Source organism: Rhinatrema bivittatum, chromosome 2, assembly GCF_901001135.1.
Source record: "Rhinatrema bivittatum chromosome 2, aRhiBiv1.1, whole genome shotgun sequence".
NCBI lineage: Eukaryota > Metazoa > Chordata > Amphibia > Gymnophiona > Rhinatrematidae > Rhinatrema > Rhinatrema bivittatum.
The window spans coordinates 634,192,350-634,213,506 of NC_042616.1; the positions used below are offsets into that span (position 1 = coordinate 634,192,350).

The window sequence follows — 21,157 nt, forward strand, 5'->3', positions numbered from 1 at the left end:
GCTGGTGGATGTGAGGACCGCCTGGTAACTTGCCTGCCTGGTGCGAAGGTGGCAAACCTCACACGTCACCTAGATAGGATTATAGACAGTGCTGGGGAGGAGCCGGCTGTTGTGGTACATGTGGGCACTAACGACATAGGAAAATGTGGGAGAGAGGTTCTGGAAGCCAAATTTAGGATTTTAGGTAGGAAGCTGAAATCCAGAACCTCCACAGTGGCATTATCTAAAATGCTTCCTGTTCCACGTGCTGGTCCCCAGAGGCAGGCAGAGCTCCAGAGTTTCAATGTGTGGATGAGACGATGGTGCAGGGAAGAGGGATTCAGTTTTGTAAGGAACTGGGGAAACTTTTGGGGAAAGGGGAGACTTTTCCGAAAGGATGGGCTCCACCTTAACTAGAGTGGAACCAAGCTGCTGGCACTAACTTTCAAAAAGGAGATAGAGCAGCTTTTAAACTAGAACAAGGGGGAAAGCAGACAGTCACTCAGCAGTGCATGGTTCGGAGAAATGTATCCTTGAAGGATACTAATGAAACAGGAGAGTTAGGGCATCCTAACAGAGAGGTTCCATTAAAAGCAAACATAGTTCACATGCCTATATGTAAAAAATCACCAAAGCGAATAATTTCCGAATTATCCCAAACAACTGAAAAGCAGGTTGTTAAAACAAGCAAAAACCACACTTTGAAATGTCTGTATGCCAATGCCAGAAGTCTAAGAAGTAAGATGGGAGAGTTTGAGTGCATAGCAGCAAATGATGAGATTGACATAATTGGCATCACAGAGACTTGGTGGAAGGAGGATAACCAATGGGACAGTGCTATATCAGGGTACAAATTATATCGCAATGATAGGGAGGAACAACTTGGTGGGGGTGTGGCACTTTATGTCCGGGAGGGTATAGAGTACAACAGGATAGAGATCATACAAGAGAGTAAATGCTCAGTAGAATGTATATGGGTAGAAGTCCCATGTGTGTTGGGTAAGAGTATAGTGATAGGAGTATACTACCGTCCACTGGGACAAAATGGTCAGACAGATGATGAAATGCTAAGAGAAATCAGGGAAGCAAACCAATTTGGCAGTGCAATAATAATGGGAGATTTCAATTACCCCAATATTAACTGGATAAATGTAACATCAGGACTTGCTAGAGACATAAAGTTCCTGGATGTAATAAATGATTGCTTCATGGAGCAATTGGTTCAGGAACCAACAAGAGAGGGAGCTATTTTAGATTTAATTCTTAGCGGAACGCAAGATTTGGTGAGAGAAGTAACGGTGGTTGGGGCCACTTGGCACCAGTGATCATAACATGATCAAATTTAAACTAATAACTGGAAGGGGGACAATAAGTAAATCTGCAGCTCTAACACTAAATTTTAAAAAGGGAAACTTTGATAAAATGAGGAAAATAGAAAAAAACTGAAAGGTGCAGCTGCAAAGGTTAAAAGTGTTCAACAGGCTTGGACATTGTTTAAAAATACAATCCTAGAGGCGCAGTCCATATGTATTCTGCACATTAAGAAAGGTGGAAGGAAGGCAAAACGATTACCGTCATGGTTAAAAGGTGAGGTGAAAGAGGCTATTTTAGCCAAAAAAACATCCTTCAAAAATTGGAAGAAGGATCCATCTGAAGAAAATAGGATAAAACATAAGCATTGTCAAGGTAAGTGCAAAACATTGATAAGACAGGTGAAGAGAGAATTTGAAATGAAGTTGGCCATAGAGGCAAAAACTCATAATAAAAACTTTTTAAAATATATCCAAAGCAAGAAACCTGTGAGGGAGTCGGTTGGACCATTAGATGACAGAGGGGTTAAAGGGGCTCTTAGGGAAGATAAGGCCATTGCAGAAAAACTAAATGAATTCTTTACCTCCGTGTTTACTAATGAGGATGTTAGGGAGATACCAGTTCCGGAGATGGTTTTCAGGGGTGATGAGTCAGATGGACTGAACAAAATCACTGTGAACCTGGAAGATGTAGTAGGCCAGATTGACAAACTAAAGAGTAGCAAATCACCTGGACCGGATGGTATGCATCCTAGGGTACTGAAGGAACTCAAAAATGAAATTTCTGATCTATTAGTTAAAATTTGTAACCTATCATTAAAATCATCCATTGTACCTGAAGACTGGAGGGTGGCCAATATAACCCCAATATTTAAAAAAGGCTCCAGGGGCGATCCGGGTAATTATAGACCAGTGAGCCTGACTTCACTGCTGGGAAAAATAGTGGAAACTATTCTCAAAATCAAAATCGTAGAGCATATAGAAAGACATGATTTAATGGGACACAGTCAACATGGATTTACCCAAGGGAAGTCTTGCTTAACAAATCTGCTTCATTTTTTTGATGGGGTTAATAAACATGTGGATAAAGGTGAACCGGTAGATATAGTATATTTGGATTTTCAGAAGGCCTTTGACAAAGTCCCTCATGAGAAGCTTCTACGAAAACTAAAAAGTCATGGGATAGGAGGCGATGTCCTTTCATGTATTACAAACTGGTTAAAAGACAGGAAACAGCGAGTAGGATTAAATTGTCGATTTTCTCAGTGGAAAAGGGTAAATAGTGGAGTGCCTCAGGGATCTGTACTTGGACCGGTGCTTTTCAATATATATATAAATGATCTGGAAAGCAATACGACGAGTGAGGTTATCAAATTTGCGGATGATACAAAACTATTCAGAGTAGTTAAATCACAAGCAGACTGTGATACATTACAGGAGGACCTTGCAAGACTGGAAGATTGGGCATCCAAATGGCAGATGAAATTTAATGTGGACAAGTGCAAGGTGTTGCATATAGGGAAAAATAACCCTTGCTGTAGTTATACGATGTTAGGTTCCATATTAGGAGCTACCACCCAGGAAAAAGATCTAGGCATCATAGTGGATAATACTTTAAAATCGTCAGCTCAGTGTGCTGCAGTAGTCAAAAAAGTAAATAGAATGTTAAGAATTATTAGGAAGGGAATGGTTAATAGAACGGAAAATGTCATGACTCTGTATCGCTCCATGGTGAGACCGCACCTTGAATACTGTGTACAATTCTGGTCGCCGCATCTCAAAAAAGATATAGTTGCGATGGAGAAGGTACAGAGAAGGCAACCAAAATGATAAAGGGGATGGAACAGCTCCCCTATGAGGAAAGGCTGAAGAGGTTAGGGCTGTTCAGCTTGGAGAAGAGACGGCTGAGGGGGGTATGATAGAGGTCTTTAAGATCATGAGAGGTCTTGAACGAGTAGATGTGACTCGGTTATTTACACTTTTGAATAATAGAAGGACTAGGGGGCATTCCATGAAGTTAGCAAGTAGCACATTTAAGACTAATCGGAGAAAATTCTTTTTCACTCAACGCACAATAAAGCTCTGGAATTTGTTGCCAGAGGATGTGGTTAGTGCAGTTAGTGTAGCTGGGTTCAAAAAGGGTTTGGATAAGTTCTTGGAGGAGAAGACCATTAATGGCTATTAATCAATTATACTTAGGAAATAGCCACAGCTATTAATTGCATCAGTAGCATGGGTTCTTCTTAGTGTTTGGGTAATTGCCAGGTTCTTGTGGCCTGGTTTTGGCCTCTGTTGGAAACAGGATGCTGGGCTTGATGGACCCTTGGTCTGACCCAGCATGGCAATTTCTTATGTTCTTAAATTAGTAAAGCCTGCTAACCATCAAAGGTTTGAAGATATACTTGAAAAATGTCTGCTTCTGAATCCAAATGATTAAACTATTTTTAATACAGGCAAAATATCACTGTAAAGCAGAGTTGCTTACCTGTAACAGGTGTTCTCTGAGAACATCAGGAGTTGAGTCCTCACACATAAGTGACATCATCCAATGGAGCCCAGCATGGAAAACTTGTGTCAAAGTTTCTAGAACTTTGACTGAACCTCACTGAGCATACCCATGGCACGCATTTTACCCCATGGAGGCCATTTACTCTGATATTATAGTTAACACAATGACGTGAAGACCTAACTACACTGGGAGGCAGGTGGGAATCGTGAGGACTGACATCCTGCTGTCCGTGGAAAACACCTACTACAAGTAAGCAACTCTGCTTTCTACGAGGACAAGCAGGATGGCAGTTCTCACATATGGGTGATCCCTAACTATAGGCGGCCCCCAACAAAACGGTGTCAACAGGCAAAACAATAATATTTTTTGCTGGCAACAAGCTCTGTTTCTATGAGCGTACCCTAAAGAGGGGGGCAGCCTAAAACAAAACAAGAGGCCCCTAAGTGGGAACAGAATTGGGTTTTAAACCTCAAACAAGTTCAGGAGGACTGGCCAAACCTGCTGTCGCATAGGCCATCCCTATCCAAACAGTAATGTAATGTGAATTAGTGGATGAAACTCCATGTAGCAGCTCTGCAGATCTCCTCTAAGGGAACCTCCCGCAAGTGGGTCACTGATGCTGCCATGGCTCGAACAAAGTGAACCTTGACATGACCCCCAAGATGCAATCCCAAGTGGGCATAACAGAAGGAGATGCAGTCTGCCAGCCAATTGGATAGCATCTGTTTGGCACCAGTTATCCTCAGCTTGTTCCTATCAAAGGAAACAAAAGCAGAGTAGACTTTCTATGGGCTTCTGTCTACTCCAGATAGAAGGCCAAGGCTCTCTTGTAGTCCCAAACTGTGCAGGGCTTGTTCACCTTGGTGAATATGTTGCTTGGGGAAAAAAGTCAATAAGACAATTGACTGGTTAAAATGGAAGTCTGACACTGCCTCAGGCAAGAACTTAGAATGTGTAAGCAAAACCACCCTATTATGAACAAACTTTGTACAAGGTAGATAAGTCTTGAAGATCTGAAATTCACTGAATCTGCATGCCAAAGTTATCACCACCAAAAATATTACCTTCCATGACATGTACTTCAGGTCACAGAAGCACAGAAGCTAACAGAGAGCTTTCATCAGCTGGGACAACACCACATTGAGGTCCTATGACACAGCAAGAGGTCTTATGGGAAGCTTCAAATGAAGCAGACCATGTAAGAAAGGTACAACTAAAGGCTGTACAAAGATGGGTTTACCTTTTCATGGTAATGACATGCACCAACTGCATTAAGGTATACCCAGACTAAGCAAGTCACAAGACCAACCTCAGAGAGAAGGTAGTTAAGCAGGTTTTATGAGGAGCAGTAAAACCACACAGCAAACCTCTTCTACTTCAGTCCATAGGACTTCCTAGATGACTTTCTGGAAGCCAAAAGGGCATGAGACACATTCTCAGAAAGGTCACGCGGTTATAGGATCAGCCTCTCAACATCCAAGTGGGGTGTAAGACGGACTAGCAATTGGGACAGCACTACCAGCCTTGAGCCTGAGTATTGAGATCTGGAGAAATCCCCAGTCTGATCGGTTTCCAAATGAACATCTCCTGCAGGAGAGGAAATCAAATCTGTCTTTGCTAACGGAGGACCATGAGGATCTGGTTCCCTTGTCCTCTTTGAGCTTCAACAAAGTCTTTGCCAAAAGTTGAACTGGAGGATATGCATACAGAGGTTCCTGGCCCCAATGAAAGGTGAAGGCATCCAAGATTAGCTTGCTGCGTGCTCTGTGGAGTGGAGAAAAGAGGCACCTTTCTGTTCCAAGGAGCCACAAATAGATCCACTTCCAGGATCCCCCAAAGGCTGAAGATCAAATTTGCTCCTCCTTGGTCCAGGGACCATTCATGGGGGTCTTAAGGACTGATTCAGTCTGTTCGCCTTTATGATCTCCACACCAGCCAGATAAGTGGCCCAGAGCATCATCCCCAAGAGATGGCTCAGGTCCATAGCTGAACAGCTGCATGACAGAAAAGGTACATGTCAGTACCTCCCTGCTTGTTGATGTAATACATCGCTACTTAATTGTCCGTCTGGATCAGGACAACTCTGTTGGACTGCTGATCTCTGAAAATCCATATAGCATACTGAATTACCTGGAACTCCAGGAAGTTTATCTGAAAATGATGTTCACAGGAAGACCAAGAGCCTTAGATGCAGAGCCCAGTGACATGAGCAACCGCAATCTAGGTTGGACAGATCTGTGGTTAGGACAATTTGAATCTGAGCAATTTGGAAGGGACTTCCCCAAACCAGATTGGAATTGTCCCACCATCAAGACAAATAGTCCTGAAGTGGCAGAGTGACATGGATGCAGTCCTGAAGGTCCTGAGAGGCTTGTAGCCACTGAAAGTTCAAGGACCATTGGGCTCTTCTCATGTACAAACGTGCCATGGGAGTAACATACACCATTGTGGTCATGTGTTATATTTTGTACTGTATTTGATTATTGTTCCTTGACCAAAGTATTTTAATGTTTTTTTAAGGTCTTTGTACACCATTGTGATGTGATTATGAATGACGGTATATAAAATCTTTTAAATAAAAAAAATAAATGTGGCCCAACAGCATCAAAATAAGCCAACCTGATGTCTGCTAACTCCTTTGGACCTCTTCTACTATGGCCATCAGGGTTGAGGCCCATTGCAGCAGGAGGAAAGCACTTGCCTGAGTCATATCTAGCAGACCTCCTATAAACTCCAATTGAGGTGATGGGGATAGGTGAGACTTGGGGTGGTTGACAACAAACCCCAGTAACTCCAACACCTGGATGGTCATGCGCATGGACTCCTTGGCTCCTGCTTGAGATGTGTTCTTGGCCAGGCAATTGTCCAAATAGTTAAACACAGCACCATGGCCAGGCATTTTGAGATGACATAGGGAGGGTAGACACAATCCCAAATGGTAGAATGCAATACTGGAGATGCCGGTTCTGACTACTGTTACAGTTTTGGCTGCAGTGCAACCGCCTCACCACCAGGGGTCTCTCTAGTGCTGGCTTTCCTGACAGGCCCAGTCCATCTCCTCTGTCCACTCTATGCTCTGGGTTGGCCCTTATAACCCTGCCTGACAGTTCCCTCGGGGCTTCGGCATCGAGCTCTCCTGGGCTCCCTGCTCTAGCCTTGCGCGGCCTTCGGGCCTTTCCTTGCCTTGCCCTGCGCGGCCTTCGGGCCTTTTCCTTGCCTTGCCTTGCGCGGCCTTCGGGCCTTCTGACCAGCCTTGCTCTGCTTACGGTGTGTGGCCTACGGGCCTTCTGTGTATGTGTGGCCTACGGGCCTTCTGACCTGCCTTGCTCTGCTTACGGTGTGTGGCCTACGGGCCTTCTGTGTATGTGTGGCCTACGGGCCTTCTGACCTGCCTTGCTCTGCTTACGGTGTGTGGCCTACGGGCCTTCTGTGTATGTGTGCCCTACGGGCCTTCTGACCTGCCTTGCTCCGCTTACGGTGTGTGGCCTACGGGCCTTCTGTGTGTGTGTGGCCTACGGGCCTTCTGACCTGCCTTGCCCCGCTTACGGTGTGTGGCCTACGGGCCTACTGAGTGTGTGTGGCCTACGGGCCTTCTGACCTGCCTTGCCCCGCTTACGGTGTGTGGCCTATGGGCCTACTGTGTGTGTGTGGCCTACGGGCCTTCTGACCTGCCTTGCCCCGCTTACGGTGTGTGGCCTACGGGCCTTCTGTGTGTGTGTGTGTGGCCTACGGGCCTTCTGACCTGCCTTGCCCTGCTTACTGTGCCCTGACCCAGCCTGAACCTAGACACTGCTTTCTGCCGCCTGCCCTGACCCAGCCTGAACCTAGACACTGCTATCTGCCGCCTGCCCTGACCCAGCCTGAACCTAGACACTGCTATCTGCCGCCTGCCCTGACCCAGCCTGGACCCAGACACTGCTATCTGCCGCCTGCCCTGACCCAGCCTGGACCCAGACCCTGTACTAGCCATTCCTGTCTCTCTCAACCTGGAGCCACCCTTCTGGGTGGTGTTCACGACTCCTGACCGGAGCCCAGTCGTAACAACTACAGATCTGAAATATTTACTATGACTGGGGAATATCTCAATGTGAGTATAGGCATTCTTTAGACAGAGAGAATAGCCTGTCCCCTTTTTGCGGAAAAGGCATCAAGGTGCCCAAGGAAACCATCTTAAATGTTTTTTCTTTTTAGATGAATTTGTTCAAGGTCCTGTGAACAGGACAAAATGCCCCTGTTTTCTTTGTAATCAGGAAGTACTTAGTATAGAATCCACACCCTCGCTACTCTTGTGGAACAGGCTCCGTAGTTCTAGCCATTAAGTGGGAGGCGAGCTCTATGAACAGCAATTGCTGATTCTGTTCGACCCCCAAAACCGGTTCGGAAACAGATTTGTTGAGACATCCAGTTGGTTTAATCTGTACCCTCTCCGAACAATGCTGAGAAACCACATGTCCAAGGTTACAAAAGGCCACCGAATTGCTTAGAACCATAGCCTGCCCCCGACTGGCAGGTCCTGCAGCATAGGTAACAGGATCTTCGTTATGCTCTCCATGGTCCAGTCAAATCCCCATTACAGGTGTGAGCTAAGATGTCGTCTGGGGCTTAGATGCCATCTGCTGTTGGGGATGGTTGCAAGTGGCCTGCTGAACATGGGACCAAGGTAGCGGAGAAGAATGCCTCCTCAGTTGGAAGAATTGCCTCTTGTGCCCTGACCTCAGATACCTCCTGGAAGAGGAGGGCCTGTCTGAAGCAGGTGTGGGGAGCTACTGGAGTGTCATACAAGGATCACAGATTTGTGGCATCACACCCTTAACACAATCTCTGAAGAAATTCTCTCCTCTTCATGGTACATCAGTAAGCCCTTCCTGCACCTCTAGATGGAGATCAGAGGCATGCAACTAGGAATTTCTATGAGCCCCTAATCCAACTAGAAGAGATAAATCACATCCACCTTCTTGTTCTCAGAAGCCACTGAGAGAGCGATCGCCCATATCCTTAACAGTATATCCTTAAAGATCTCATGCACTGGGACTGCTACGATCTCCTTAAGAGGCTCCATGAACTGCAGGATGTCCAGAATCTTATGCCTGGATTCCTCCTCTGTCTGCAATATAAATGGGATGACATCCACCATCAACCATACAAAAACTGCAAAGGAGAGGTCCTCAGGTAAAGACTTCCTTTTATCTGGTGTAGGCAAAGGGTTGGAGGGGAGGCTGATGATCATTCATCTGAACCAATGTCTGAACCTCTACACCCCCAGGTGTAAGAGTATTCTGACCCACTGCAGCTTACAGGGGACAGATCTCTGAGCATCCAGTGGGCTCGAGACTCTAAGGACCCCTGTGCTCTCGGAGGGAAAGGGAGCATTCTCTACTGTGGAGCCAGATGTACTAAAGCATTTTTCCCATTTTATGTCCTCGGGGAAAGTGCGTAGGTCCACTGTGTTTAGTGGTGCTGCAACTTCCTAAGTGGTAGCTGAAACCAGTGGAGCCAGCTGGAGGTGGCATGGATGCCAGATTGTGCTTAAAAAGCTCGGTTTATCTGGAAACTCCTCAGTTTAAATTACATTTTGTCCTGAAGATTTTATTGTCTTTTCACTTTTATTGCCCATGTAAAATACCACATGATTTTTACTTGAATCACTTTCTTTCAAGTTCCATTTCACTTTGTTTCATTGGGAGGGGAATGGTTGGCTGATGGGGCTGGTAAGTTTGTGATAAACGACTGATGGAGAACAAGATCAGTAGATGGAAGATGTTTGAGAGAAGGGATGAGTGGTGGATCAGTACTTTTTAATCTAATTTAAGGCCTTGGGATCCTTATATTGAAATGGTAGATAAGATTCTTTTCGCTCAGTCAAATGAACCTCCTTATAAAGGGTGAAAAAAACACAACATAAACGTGTAAATCAGGATCCAAATTTACACATGTAAAAAAGGGGTTGGCCAGGGGTATTCCAGGGACAGGCCAACATTTATGTGAATAAGTTGCTATTTTATAAGCAATTTATGCATGTATGTGCCACCATACTTGCTCAATATCAAGAATAAGTGATCGTAAACATCTTAAAAGTAAAAAAATGACTGGGTAGGGGTCTGAGTGAAATGAGGAGGGACTTTAGGATGAAGAACCAGGAAGGTCTTCACGAGCTGCAGATGAACCGGGCAAACTGATAGACTAATTGGTAAAACTGCTTATTTCATCGCCATGTGAATGTTAGGAAACCCTCAACTTATGTGAATAAAATCTGTTTTCGCGGGGGGGGGGGGGGGTAAACGCATCTAAATAACGTGGGTAAAATCTACTTGCATACCCCTTTTAAAATACAAATACATGGGTATATCACTGCGCATGCTTATCCAGCTAAATTCCAACTTATCTGGCTAAGTAGCACCTTTGCAGCAACTTTGAAAAAATTGAACTTATCTGGATAAGCAACAGCACTTATCTGGTTATATTCCAATTTATCTATGTGAATAGCGGCCGAGCAATATCCTCTGGGCTGCAGCAGTAAACACTCTGACTCCAATCTTCCATCTTGCATTTTCACTTTATTAACTTCACACAGAAAAACAAACTTCACAATACTGCCTACCTTCACACAACTTCCCAGAGCAGTTCAAGAGCTGCTACTACTCCTAGAGGAATGGGGCCTCTCTATCCCAGCTGGGCTTACACTTTTATTCCCCACTCACTGGTCACACCCTCTGAGCTCCTCCTGCCCAGCAGGGTCCCACCTACACAGCATTCTCCCTTTGGGGGATTTAAGGTTTATAGGGGCACTCTCACATACCCCTCCCCTCAGCCTGGACCAATCGAGCCAAGAATCCTCACTACCCCTGGATTTTAACCAGTGACGTACTTCACATTGCCACTTCCCCTCATCAGCCCTACTGCCCACTAGACTTGGGCCCGGGGCTCTAGGTTCATGCTCAGCCCCTCCTACTAGGGTTATCATAGACAGCACTAGTACCACCACCCAGTACGCTGTTCACGCAATGTGCACCTCCAGTCTTTTTACTAAGTCCTTTGCTGGTTCCAGGTTCAAGCTCCATGACGGACCTTCTTAGACTAACAGGAAGACATCAAATGCTGGAACCTATTAACATCTTTGAGCCCTTCCTGGCGTCTGGTGTCTTGGCTCCTCTGTATCCCCAATTGCTGGGGTCTCCACAGCGTCACCCTCTAGGTTCTCCGTGGTTTCCTCCACAGCACCTCCCTCTGGGCGCTCCGCGGTTTCCTCCTTTGGGTTCTCCACAGCGCCTACCACTGGAGTTTTCGCAATGCCTCCCCTCTGAGGCCCCTGTCTCATCTCCCACTGGGGTCTTTGCTGCACTTTCTTCGAGGGTCACGGCGGTACCTCCCCTCCAGGGTCTCAGCAGCAGCGGCTCCATCTGGCTTCCCTGTCGTGTCTGCGCTAGGCCAATTGGCGTTGCATCCCACAGGCCACTCTATGCCACGCCCTTCTGGGCACTCTGGGTTGCCGCTTTCTGGTACAGGCACAAAGCTCCACCATGAGCTCTCTGTTTCTTCCAACACAGTTCTTGCAGAATTTAGCTCTTGGCTCTCCTTCTGCTCAGTTGCCTTCTTCGTTGTGGGCTCATGCCCCTCAGGGTCTGTTCTGGCATGAGCCAGGTTGTCGCTTTCCAGGCTGCCCAACACAGACTCTCACTGCCAGCCCCCTCAGCTGCTGGGCTCCCACCAGGTCCTCTGCAGCAGCTTTCTCAGGACAATTGCCAGTGCTTTGCTCTCCTCTCAGGCAGATTAAGCTCTCCTTTGTAAGGGTTGCAAGAAGAGCACTTTTTGCTTCTAGGATCCTTTTAAACTTATCCCAGGACAGCTGGTTCTGTCTGAGGCTCTCCTGATACTTCCTTTGGCCTTCCAGAAGTCTCTGAAATGACACTTGGCAAATTTCCTTCAGTCATGCTTCCAGACTTCTGCATTCTGGTGCTGCTCATGTTTTTCTCTCTCTCTCTTTAGAGCTTGAGCTTATTAGGGCCCGGCCTTGTGCACACACACTGATTTCTTTAGTCTAAAGATGGACCATGCCCTGTTCCAGCCCAGTGTTCATCTGTGGGCTTTATTTTTTCTCTCTCTCTCTCTGCTACACTTTTTTTTTTCAGAAAGGGAAAAAAAGTGAAACAAAACCTACCTCGCTGGCTCCTACTATACTTTTGATACAGGCCCTCACTTTGGCCAGAGCTTGTCTCTTTAGTCTACAGAAAACCTAAACCTACTCTCTTCTCCAGGCTCCACTGACCGCACTCTGCTTTAAGGCAGTTTCACTCTTTTTTTTTTCTATGCTCTGCAGTCCTAGCAGCGCTGCTTGGCTTCAGGGTTCTCTGTGTGCCACATCCTATTGCCTTCAGCTGCTTTTGGAAGGCACCACAACAAACAAACTTCTCTTCCTTCCAAACAAACCCCTCTCTTCTCTATGCTCTGGTGCACACTACAGAAGTGCTTGCCTTCAAACATTTGGCAGGCTATGCACACACAAACTTTTTCCGTTCTGGTGGCTTTGGGCTTTTCTCTTTATCAGGTTTTAGAGAAAAAAAAATCCCACACATGACACCATATGTGAGGACCGGCCAAGCAATATCCTCTGAGCTGCAGCAATAAACACTCTGACTCTAGCCTATTCTCTTGCAATTTCACTTTACTAACTTCACACTGCAAAACAAACTTCACAATACTGTCTACTTTCACAGTCTTCTGTACACACAACTTCCCAGTGCAGTTCAGAAGCTCCTACTCCTGGAGGGACAGGGCTTCTCTATCCCAGCTGGACTCACACTCACTGTTCACACCCTCTGAGCTTCTCCTGCCCAGCAGGATCCCATCTATAGAACATTTTTCTCTTTTGGGAATTTAGGGTGGATCAGGCATCTAGCCTGGTCCTACACAGGTTTACAGGGGAAAATAGGGGCACTCTCTCACAATCCGGCTAAGTAGCAGCAGGCGCTACTTAGCCTAATAAGTCTGAAATGTGTTACTTGTCCATTTAAATAGCGATTTTCAGACTTAGTCGGGTATGTAAGATAGCCAGATAATTCTTAAAACTCTACATATCCAGCTATAAAATTTAGCCAGATATGTAATGCTTTTTAGACCCATCCGGCTATACCCGGATAAGTCTGAAAAGTGCTACTTAGACGGACAAGTATTGCTTTTCAGACTTATCTGGTTAAGTGCTGCTACTTATCCGGAAAAGTCCAAACTTGCACAGTTTGCAGTTTTTACTTTCAACAGCATATTTATGTGCATATGTACTCATATTTTGTAACCTGCGCACATCGTTTGCATGCAGATTATAAAATATGGTAGCAGGTTTGCGAGTGCCCATATATATGTATATATAAAGTAATTTTGAAAGTTATCCTCAATGAACAGCTATGCTGACCAACTGAAAAATAACTCATTTCTGATAGTCTGACTTAATACACTGAAATCAAGGTTTATATATACCATGGATAAATATTCTCTGTGTTAAAAGTAGGGTTACTTCACATATCAAACTTGAGAGACTTACCTTGAAAGCTGCAAGGATAATCCTGGTTACTTTCTCTTTGACTGATTCCTGAAGGATGTCAGACAAGACTGGGACAATATTGTAACGCCTCAGACACTCACAAATTTGTGGGCTGAATGCCAGCAACCATATGGAGAAAATCATTTGGTACTGGAGCTGGAAGCCACACTTGTTGCTTAATACGCCCATTATGCTGAAAATAAGAAAGACAGTATGCAATATACAACAAAATACTTGTAATTTGTTAATGTGATCTCCAGTAAGGTCATATTATCTAGAAATTTCAAAGTATCAATTAGATCACCTGTCCGTTAAATCCTTAAATAGTTTTAATTTTCTTATATATTCACATTTTTTTGGAAGAAAAGGTGTGCAACTTTCACAGCAACTTGGCCTGGTTGTCCTATACTACAAAAGATTAAACCATGCCTACCTTATCAAGATAGTGTATGCACTGTTTAATCACCTAAGGGAAGCTAGTGCAGCAAATTAATAGACAAATTACACAGGGCCTGGAGTGCAGTTAAGAAATATATATTGTTATGACAAAGAAAAACTGCAACCCATACATTAAAAGTCCAAGTGGCATGATACATAAGAATAGAATCAGATCGACAAAGATTTATGTCAGATGGAAATCTCACAGTCTAATACCTCTGGAACACAGTCAAGTAAATAAATACAACAGTAAATAAATATAATACAATTTGAATATATATCTTTGTTTGTTTTCAAACTTGGCAAGAAGAACAGTGAGCCAGAACTATGGAGTCTGTTGGCCGGCTCTCTTTTGCTTCGTTCCAGGACACCGAAGTGAGGGCCACATTTTTGTTCAAGGTTAATATATTTCTTAACTTTGATATTACTTCTGTAATGCGGCTGATATAAACTTTTATTGTACCTGTCAGAAAAGCTACAAAAGCTTTAGAACAATTAAACGGAGGATTTATTATCTCTGATGCCAATATTAAAAAAAAAAAAGCTGTGTGCCAAAAGTGAGGTTAGGTGCCTGACTTTAGTTAAACTGAAGTCCTAAATTTAAGTCTGACATTCACTCTCCAAATTTGAGATGCCCAGCACTGGAAATCACTAGAGAGCACCTAATTTCAAGGGCTCAGACAGGGAAAATTTTCAGTTTACTCTTGAACTGAGATGCCCAGAGCTTCTGAATAGTGGCATCTATGTAATCATCATTTAAATATTATTTGTAACAATTGGATCTAAATTCTGGAACTGAATATTAAAATATATATAAAATATAACAATAAAAAATGAAAGTATACAACATTTTGATTTAAAGACTATTTATACATGGATTTTTTAAATACCAGAGAAGGCAAATATTTGGGAAAAAGTGGGTTTTTCTTCTTTTATTGTTTATGCAAAAACATAGATAATTACCAGTTTATTCCATCAGTTTCTACCCATGCAAATCGATATTCATTAACCCGGAGCATCAGCTGTAGGCACCCAGCAACGCACTGAACATACTGAGAGCTCTGAAAAAAATAATTGTGTATTATACATATATACATCCCTATATACACTCACAATATACATCATAATTACAAAACAAGTGAACATGGAGTCTTGAGAATAAAATTGTAAAACATTGCAGAGTGCTAACACTTAAAGACCGATGACTAACATTTTGGACGCAAACAAAAATCAAGTAAAAAAAAAAAATGCACCATGGCATGAACAAGAAACATTAGCTGTTCATAAAACGTTTGAAAACAAATACTAAGTAGAACTTTGGTATAAGAATACATGGTTTTGAGAATGTCCCGAATGAAATGCTTAGACCCGCATACAGCAATTGCCTTATGGCATCCTTCTCTTAGCATTGCCCCCTCCCCTTTATATTCATATTACTCATCTCTCCACCCCTTAAATCTCCCTGCTTTCTGATTTTGCGCTGGGAATGATATGCCCTCTCCCTTCACTGTCTCTCACAAAGCTTTTCTAGCCTTTCATATCACCAGCGATGACATAATACCTCTATAACCTTCTACGCACAATTAAACTCTGGAATTTGTTGTCAGAGGATGTGGTTAGTGCAGTTAGTATAGTGGTGTTTAAAAAAGGATTGGATAAGTTCTTGGAGGAGAAGTCCATTACCTGCTATTAAGTTGACTTAGAAAATAGCCACTGCTATTAATAGCAACAGTAGCATGCAATATACTTAGTTTTTGGGTACTTGCCAGGTTCTTATGGCCTGGATTGGCCACTGTTGGAGACAGGATGCTGGGTTTGATGGACCCTTGGTCTGACCCAGTATGGCATGTTCTTATGTTCTTACCAACTGGGACCTTGAACTCAGGCAAGGATCTCACCAGCTTGATGCAAAGCAATGCCAGATGCCTGAGATCAGAGTTCATCTCAAAGAGACTATGTCAACATTTACAAAACAGGAACCAGAAAATTACTAATATTGGTTTGCAGTTTAGGTACAGACGAATACACGCACAAATTGAAGCTAAAGAGCGAGCGCATCTTGCTAGGCGAGTGCCGGCAGACTTTGAAAACACCTCCATGCTGTGCTCAGCTTCTGCCTTTCTGATTTCAGTTTTCTTTCTGTCATTTTTGAACTGAAATTATTATATCATTACAATTGATTCAAAATACAGCAGCTCGTTATGCTTACAGGTACCCCAATGAAAGAACATATTTCTCCAAACTTATGTAAATTACATTGGTTACCGATCAAGTTTAGAATTAAATTTAAATACTATCTTTAATACATATCTTATTACATAATCAGGACAATATCTGGCTGTGTACATCTTTATGGCTTTATAAACCCACAAGACAATTAAGATCCACCAATATGAATCTTTTAGAAATTCCTTCAGTTCGGTTAGCCAGACTTCATACAACAAGACAGAGAGCTTTTTTAGTAGCGGGTCCCATTATGTGGAACTCCCTGCCAAATGCCTTAAGATTAATATCAAATCATAAAGAATTTAAAAAATATACCTCTTTATAGAGGCATTTGGAATGACAGGCCAATAGGTATTTGTGAATCAGATTGGAGTAGGCCTCTTTGCTTTTTTTTTTTTTTTAGAATTTTTTTTTCAGCTCTTCTTATAGTCTTTATTTTATTTTTTTTTCCTCCTTCACTTGAGTTAAGTAAAGAGTATTAGGTTTTTAGTTTATAAAGAAAGCAAATAAAACTAGCATAGGGATTTGAAATGAATTGTATTTTACTCTAACTTTTACTATCTTTTGTTTTATCTTTTATTTTAAATTTAACTACTTGACTTTTTACTATTTAATTTATGTTTAAACAAAGATGGAAAGTAATTAGCACATTTCTTATGTGCAATTATTTGATTTTTATTTATTTTTAGTTGATTATGTAAACCGCTTTGATCAATTATGTAATTGCTAAAACGGCATAGAAAAAAAATTTAAATAAATATATAAATAAATGTGAAAACATCTAAATAAAAGCCTATCCGACTAATCTGTGCTACACCTTTGCAACTTCTGAAGTAATAAGCTCAACATTTTATGTGCTTGGAAACAGAGACTAATTTCACTAACCGACAACTCTGCACTGCCTACACACTTCCTGGATTCTAATGAGCCATTTTCATCAGTTGTGAAAATTATTTTCAGTTCAAAATAGCATTATTGGAGAGAAATACTGCTCCACAAATTAAACGTGCATAATCATCTGACCAACAAGAGAAATCAGTTACAAATTCAAGTCAGCAAATTTTGGCCATATTATTTGCTGTTATTGTTATCTGGGGTGAGAAAGTGGTTTCCATTCTAACAGGCTAATTTTCAAATGAATGCGTATTTACGTGCGTAAGATTTCAAAATATGCCGAGCGTATATGCGTGCCCCTAACTTTAAGCAGTTACTCGAGCAAACATATTTCACATATCTTCCTTAAGAAATTGCAGGCTTTAACACGCACAGGTAAGCATATTTTAAAGCTTGCATGAGGGACAATCCCAGTTTTACCACTAAGTCCAGCAGTTTCTTGAGATCATCCAGATCCTTCTGGCTATTCATCCTACACCCTTCCCCAGTTAACCTGGACCCCTCACCCTGTCGTATAAACCCTAAAACGCGATTTCTGCAGACCTGTTCCTCATCAGTAACAGAAGTATATTTATGCGGCTAACAAGCCACCACGCGCGACAGCCTCTGGCTTTAAAATACGGCGTTACACATGTAACTGCTGGACCTGTCTCTGAACACTCATGCCCCTTCCCCAACTTCACCCTTTTTCTCTTTAACTCATGCATGTGTATAAATGTACATAAATCCAGGCTTTTAAAATACGAGTGGCTCATGCACGACTCAGATACGCATCTATATAAGCTTTTTCACACAAGCAATGCTTTGAAAATTCGGTTCATAGTATCAAGATATTTGCAACAAACTGAGTTCAATGCTGAACATTAAATCAATCTAAAGAGCTAATACAACCTCACATATTCAAAGTCACTGAGCAAAAATGGTCTTTAAGGGTGGAGGTGCTATCATCCTGAGGTCAATTTTCAAAACTAAACGTTTAAATGGGTAACCTGGATAACTTGAATAACCTAGAATTAGATGGATGCCTGGCTATTTTCTAAGCCTGGGATTCTCAACCCAGTCCTTGGGACACACCTAGCCAGTCAGGTTTTCAGGATATCCACAATGAATATGCATGAGATAGAAGTGCATACAGTCCCCTCCATTGTATGCAAATTTATCTCATACTAAAAATCACCTCCAACAACTGAGTGCATTCCCACGATAAACACTGTGCTTCTGCCGCTGCAGGCATGGTAACAGTGTCCATGCTCAGATTCTCACAAGATCGGGCCCAGCAGTTTCCCCAAAGCTGGGTGACTTGGTAAACCCTGAATCTGACTGAAAACAAAGTCCCCTGCAGACACTTACCCGATTTCAGTTCCAGTCTCTCTGGATGTCTTTGCTCCAATTCAAAAGCTCCATCTCTTTTCTCTTCTTTATGTTGTTGGTTTTTTTTTTAAACTGCTCTGGAGCAGAGAAAGTTGGGAGGAGTGGTGGGGTGGAGAAGCTGAAGATTCTGCCTTAAAGCCTCCCCAGTTTTACTTGGTTTTTTTTTAAATTATTTATGGGAAGTCCCTCTACCCCTGAGCTCTATCATGTGCCCATGGACTGAGAAACCTCAGGATGGGCTCACTCTGCTGGGCATACCAGGGGACTGGCCCATGACCTCATCAGTGCCCAGAAAAAATAATTTCTACCATCTGCTGGAGGTACAGAATACTGTTTTTTTCCTATGCTGCACCAGCTCTGTGTAGTGGCAATGATGTCACAAAATAAATCTGTGTGCTCTGTCTCCATCTGCTAGTAGGAGGACATAACATATTTGTCTCTATTAGACTAATATAGCAAGATGAAATGGAAGGTATGTTGTTGCTAAGTGGTTTACTTAAATTTGTCTCTCCCCAATTTACAGAAAATGCTTCTCCCCAGTTTCTGTAAAAAGTATGCAAGTGATCAGGTTGCACACTTATTTTTAAATCCAAAGAGCTCCAGGCTATTTTGTAACAGCCAGTTACAAGCAAACCATATGGTTTTATGTTTGAAAATGGCTTTGAAGTTGGAGCCCTTAAACACCTCAAAGGTAGAAATAAACCAGAAGAGGTATTTTTTGATGGTAAGTCTTCTGAGGACTGGGAAATATCTCCAGTACCTGAATGTAACTCCCTTTGAGCTAACAATGAAAAGGCATGCGCTAAATAAATAAACAAGCAAACAAAAACAAATAAATAATAAAAATTATGGGGCTCAATGGAGGTAAATGCTATAGTAAAGTAAGTAAAAGTAAAGTCTAAACAGAAAGGAGTAAAAGTAAATGTATGGAATGACCTACCAATAAAGGGGTGCTTTGGATGAAAATGGCAACATATTTCAAGAAAGCATGGAAGAAGCACAGAAGGCTTTTTGTTGTAAAGAAGAGAAAATAAACCAGAGATTAAGTTGATTCTGTACCACCATACTAGGAAGCAAAAATAGGCAAACTAGATGGTCTTTGTAATCCTTTCCGGTCATCACTCTATTTATTTATGGACATGTGATATTCTGCTTGTAAAACTAAGAGTGGGTGATAGATATGTTTTGTCTTAAAAAGATAAAAGGGACTAAGCGGGGAAGCTATCAGTGTCAGCTTAATATATGCACCTGAAACAATTTTGGAACGAATAACTGAAAGGTGAAACAACAATGCTGCACAGCAGAAATACTAATACCAAGCACTCAGTCCAAACCCAGGGCCTACTGAACCTGTCTCATTAGCCTAATACAATTTTTGAACATAGAAAATGTTAGTGAACCCTTGTGCTGTGGGACGTGGTTGACGCAGCTTAGTAGGTGAACATACTAGGCCTAGGCCAACAGCTGCTGGATGTGCCCTCGGCTAGTACAGAGCTGGACCTTCACCAATACCAGTCCTGCTCCCTACAGATTGAGTCTTTGGGTTCAAGGGGTTGGCAGGACTTAAGCAACAGTCCCACAGGGCGGTCCAGAGGAGAGAGTCCAGAGCCAGGCTGAGGTAAGGGCAGGCAGCGATCAATTACCAGATTCAAGCCAAGGGTTAGGGCAGGCAGTAAGCAAAGCGCAGTTAAGTCAGTGGTAGGCAGCAGACAAGAGAGTAGACCAGGTCTGTAGCAGACAAGCAAAGGATAGGGATGGTGACAGGCTGGAAGTAAGGCAAAGTGGACTGGAAGAGTCAGGAAAGGCTGGATGAGACAAGGCAGGATCAGGAACACTTCAGGAGAGCAACATGCACTGCCAACGCAAAAGGACATGTTGCTAAGGCAAGGAACAGAAGCGTGGCTGAGCCTTAAGAACCCAGCCATGCTGAAGTCATCACCCAGCGCCCTTCAGCGTTTTCTCGCTGCGGGGCCTGTAAGTCTGGCACTGTGGCATGCGCACCTCTAAGGCCAGCGCAGAAGTGCGGGGAAGTGGTATCATGGCAGCATTCCTGCCACCGTAGAACTTGCGGCATCTGGGGATGAGTTGGCCAGTCATGGTGCCATCTCGTAACCAGACCATCATTACAACTTGGACTTTGAGAAAGATTTTGTTATAGGATATTGCTGAAAAAAAAAAAAAGGATAAGAAAAGACATAAGAACATGTGTACGTGAGTTAAAACTTATTTAGCTGGGTATGATCTGCGTTCAACTATGAATGGAGATGCATCTTACCTACAGATGAAATAAATGAAGTGCCACAGAGGCCAGTGATAGCATGATTATTTACATTTATAAATGGTTAGCCTTTCCTATTGCAAATCTTAGTATATCTGCCCAATATGAAAATAAATAGCAAAGCCAATGAGGAGGATCTGAAAAGGTTACAAGCTGATCTGGACAGATTGCGCAAGGCCAAGATAACAAATGAGTCTCAGTATAGAGAGATGGAAGACAAGGTCCTTTGCAATGACAACAAATAGGATGTATATGTCAGCTGCACCAGTAGTTTAAAGGACATAGGTGTTATTCTGATTTAAGTCAGTGACATTAATTGTATCAGTATAAAAAGAATTGTGTGCAGGGATTCTGCAACTGCACTAAAGAATGCATGATCCTAATAGGCTCCTGTTTCTGAACAACAGAACAATTTTCATCTCCTTAACAACTGTGATCGAGAAGAGGGAACAAAGAGCAATATTGACAGTTCTGCATATGGCATCAAACTTTGTTCTCTTAGAAACATACAGCAGGACACGTGGAAACATACTAGAAGCAAATGGGCAGACAACTGGAAAATGTGTTTTTTGTGGATAGGTACAGGGTGCTACGTCTGCAACATAAGAGTAGGTACATAG

At 42.9% G+C, this 21,157-nt stretch overlaps 1 protein-coding gene across 2 annotated transcripts in view; it reads right to left on the minus strand.

Annotated features, from left to right (window-relative positions):
• The window catches only part of ATP6V1H (ATPase H+ transporting V1 subunit H), a 323,801-nt gene that overhangs the window by 149,453 nt on the left and 153,191 nt on the right, over nt 1-21,157 (minus strand). For both annotated transcript variants that reach the window (XM_029591272.1, XM_029591273.1), the window contains 2 exons: nt 14,732-14,829; nt 13,331-13,523 (listed from right to left, as the gene is read on the minus strand). In XM_029591272.1, the coding sequence (XP_029447132.1) occupies nt 13,331-13,523; nt 14,732-14,829 (291 nt within the window). The remainder of the gene's footprint in view (nt 1-13,330; nt 13,524-14,731; nt 14,830-21,157) is intronic.